Below are 3,391 nucleotides of genomic sequence, written 5' to 3'. Positions count from 1 at the left end.
CTCTCTCTCTCTCTCTCTCTCTCTCTCTCTCTCTCTCTCTCTCTCTCTCTCTCTCTCTCTCTCTCTCGGTCCCTGGTCTCTTAGGATAAAGTTCTTAGCTCAGCCTCCAGGAGCCCACATCATCTGGCCCTGCTTTGCAGCGTCATCCCTGTCTACACTCTGACCCGGCCTGACTCCACACTGAGCGGCTGCAGTGCCCGCGGCCCAGCACACCACTCAGCACTGTGCACAGGGTGTCCGCAGCCTGGACCACTGCACCTCCCGCTACCCCTCCACGCAGCCCTTCCGGCCGGGGGGTTGGGGTCCTAGGTGCTTAGCCTCTGAGTACCTCCTGATCCCTCCAGGATGAGATGGGCCTCTTCTGGGTTCCAGGGGCCTTGGTGCTTCAGTGCACATTGGTGGTGTTTTCCTATTGGTTCCTTTGTCTCCAGATAGACAGGGAGGCTCATGATGGCTGGGGATGCGTCAGCTTCTCAGCTGTGCCCTCGGCCATCCCTGGGCATTCAATGAGATAGTGGTTGATACTGGACAGATACTCGGACAGGTGGGACGTGGCTAAGGCACCTGCCGGAGCGTAGTCTCCCCCAACCACCCACGAAGCAGGGGATGGTCACGGTGTCACTGTGGGGAACAAGCATAGGGGTGGGTAAGTACACACCCAGTGCAGCGCAGAGCTCGTGGACGGGCTGGGCTTTGGGGGAGCTGTTATTAACTACGGGCTGGAGCCACACACCTGTGCGCTGGCACCTGTGACTGCAGCTAAAGGCTGGGGCAGAGCTTGCTCCGGGCTGAGCGGGCAGAGGTGGCCTGGAGATCAAACAGTAGACGGAGCTGTGGAGGGTGGGCGGAAGGGTGGTGAGAGGGACCCCAGGTGGAGACGTGCAGAGCCCTCCTCTCTCTGCACCCCTGGAGCCTCACACTCCTGCCCATCTCCCTGCTGGTCCGCCCCGGAGCCTAGCAGACCCTCCCTCCTCCGAGCAGGTCACAGTTATTGGGATCGGCCCTGGCTCTACGTGAGAATCACCTGAGAGCTTTAAAATACCCCGATGCCCAGGCCACACCCCAGACCAACGACATCAGGCTCTGGGGGCGGAGCCTGGGCATAAGCATTCCATAACTCTCCCAGGAGGTTCCTGTGCAGTCACATTTGAGAAGCGTTGTTTGAGGCCGTCCTCTGTAAAACTGGTTTGACCTTGAGATGCCTGGGTAACCCGCAGGGTTACTAGAGCCTGGGGAGGGTTGCTTGATGCAAAATCTCTGCTCCCTAACCTCCCTGCAACAAAAATCCACACCAGAAATAAGTAAGCACTTCTTAAAATGGTTCAATTAAAAAAAACAAAGTAACACATGCATATGGCCCAGCCTTCAGGCAGCACAGATGGGTGTGCACATTCAAAGAAGCATCGGCCCGACCTCAGCTTTCCCAGGGCCTGGCCCACGACGCTGTCGGCTCGAGGCCCTTCCTGGCACGCGGTGGCATGAGGTACACCTGGCTTTCTCAGTCATCCCTCCTCGGAGCCCAGTTCTCTCTAATGCTGCGGAGGGCTCCGTGGACACGGACCAGCCCTGCCAACCTAGCTCCCCACCACGTTTCAAATGGGCCGGCTTTGGCTGTCACAGGCAGTGTCACCAAAGAATCATGGAGTCTTTGGTCAACTGGGCTATTCTCCCTGCAGGATGAACTCCTGCAACTGGAGTTCTTGGGTCTCAGAACAAGTGGCTTCACGAGGCTGATGGGGCACCTGGTTTTCTGTCATTCCAGAAGCTGTGGACGCCGGCGGCCCCGACCTTCGAGCTGCCCGCGTTGTACAGAACCGAGGACTATTTTCCTGTGGACGTCGGGGAGGCAACGCGCCGAGCCCCCAGCTGCCAAAGGCGTCTGTGAGCCCTGCGGTCCTGCTGCCAGGGATGTCGGGAAATGAAATCTGTGTGCCACGCAGATTGTTTTGTTTTGTTTTGTTTTATTGTTGTGGATGCGTTTTATGATTATCCCCCTTGCTTCACATGGGCCCACAGGGTTTGGAGAAGCGTTTAGAACCCACAGGTGGGTAGTGCCTCAGAGATGAGCTGGGGAAGGCCTTCTCTACCGGCGTTTGTCCTGCCTGGTGTTCTGGACAAGGTGGTCACCCGGGGGGATGGGCTGTGGGGCCTTGGATTTCCCTTTGCCTTGGAAGGGCTTTGCACAGATGTTGTGAGGGGCTCGCGCGGTACCCCCAGGGTGCGTGGCTCCAGGTCCATGCATGTCGGCCGGTTTGTGTGAACCCCAGTGCCCACTGGCCCTGTGAACCGTCTCAATAAACGTGTCCAGGTCGCCTGGCTGTAAATGTTTCCTTGATGGGTGCTCCTGCCGCTGGCCCAAGCCTGATCCTCAGAATCTGCTTATTATGAAGCCCCTCGCCTGAGGGGAGGGTGCAGCTGGCCTTCAGATTCCCAGCAGAATGCAGAGATCATTCAGATTCCCTGGAGTCCTCCAAGGTGTGTTTGCTTTAATTTCTTCTCATGTAGATGAGTTTCCTGCTATTGTTCTGAAATGTTGGATTCTTCACTTTGGTGATGGATATTTCTAGTTTTGGAACCCCTCCCAGAGCCAAGAACACACACACACACACACACACACACACACACACACACGCGCGCGACACACCCCTGTATTGCAGACCAGCATTTGAATTTCAAGGAAATCTGACATCATGAATCTAGTGAGATAGTGGTAGCAAAACAAAAAAAGAGTTGAGTCTTGCCAATTTTAGAACAATTTTTTAAAATTTTATTTATTTTTGGCTGCTTTGGGTCTTCGTTGCTGCCCACGGGCTTTCTCTAGTTGCGGTGAGTGGGGGATACTCTTCGTTGCGGTGCGCGGGCTTCTCATTGCGGTGGCTTCTCTTGTTGCAGAGCACGGCCTCTAGGCGTGCGGGCCTCAGTAGTTGTGGCACGCGGGCTCAGTAGTTGTGGCTCGCGGGCTTAGTTGTTCCACGGCATGTGGGATCTTCCCGGACCAGGGCTCAAACCCGTGTCCCCTGCATTAGCAGACGGATTCTTTTTTTTTTTTTATAAGCAAATCACTTGGCTTTTCTTTTTTTTTTAATTTTATTTATTTTATTTTATTTATTTTATTTTTGGCTGTGTTGTGTCTTCGTTGCTGCACGTGGGCTTTTCTCTGGATGTGGCGAGCAGGGGCTACTGTTCATTGCGGTGCACGGGCTTCTCATTGTGGTGGCTTCTTTTGTTGCAGAGCACGGGCTCTAGCCGCGCGGGCTTCAGCAGCCGTGGCACACAGGCTCAGTAGTTGTGGCTCGCGGGCTCGAGAGCACAGGCTCAGTAGCTGTGGCGCACGGGCTTAGTTGCTCTGCAGCATGTGGGATCTTCCCGGACCAGGGCTCGAACCCGTGTC

At 55.5% G+C, this 3,391-nt stretch overlaps 1 protein-coding gene across 1 annotated transcript in view; it reads left to right on the top strand.

Moving 5' to 3' along the window:
- BCAS4 (breast carcinoma amplified sequence 4) overlaps positions 1 to 1,885 on the top strand; it is a 62,570-nt gene extending 60,685 nt beyond the window's left edge. Inside the window, exon 5 of the mRNA XM_007446377.1 lies at positions 1,763 to 1,885. Within this exon, the coding sequence (XP_007446439.1) occupies positions 1,763 to 1,885 (123 nt within the window). The remainder of the gene's footprint in view (positions 1 to 1,762) is intronic.
- The last annotated feature ends 1,506 nt before the right edge of the window (positions 1,886 to 3,391 follow it).

The sequence above is a fragment of the Lipotes vexillifer genome, unplaced genomic scaffold (assembly GCF_000442215.2).
Source record: "Lipotes vexillifer unplaced genomic scaffold, Lipotes_vexillifer_v1.1 scaffold251, whole genome shotgun sequence".
Classification (NCBI taxonomy): domain Eukaryota; kingdom Metazoa; phylum Chordata; class Mammalia; order Artiodactyla; family Lipotidae; genus Lipotes; species Lipotes vexillifer.
This window is presented reverse-complemented; position numbering and strand designations above follow the sequence as displayed.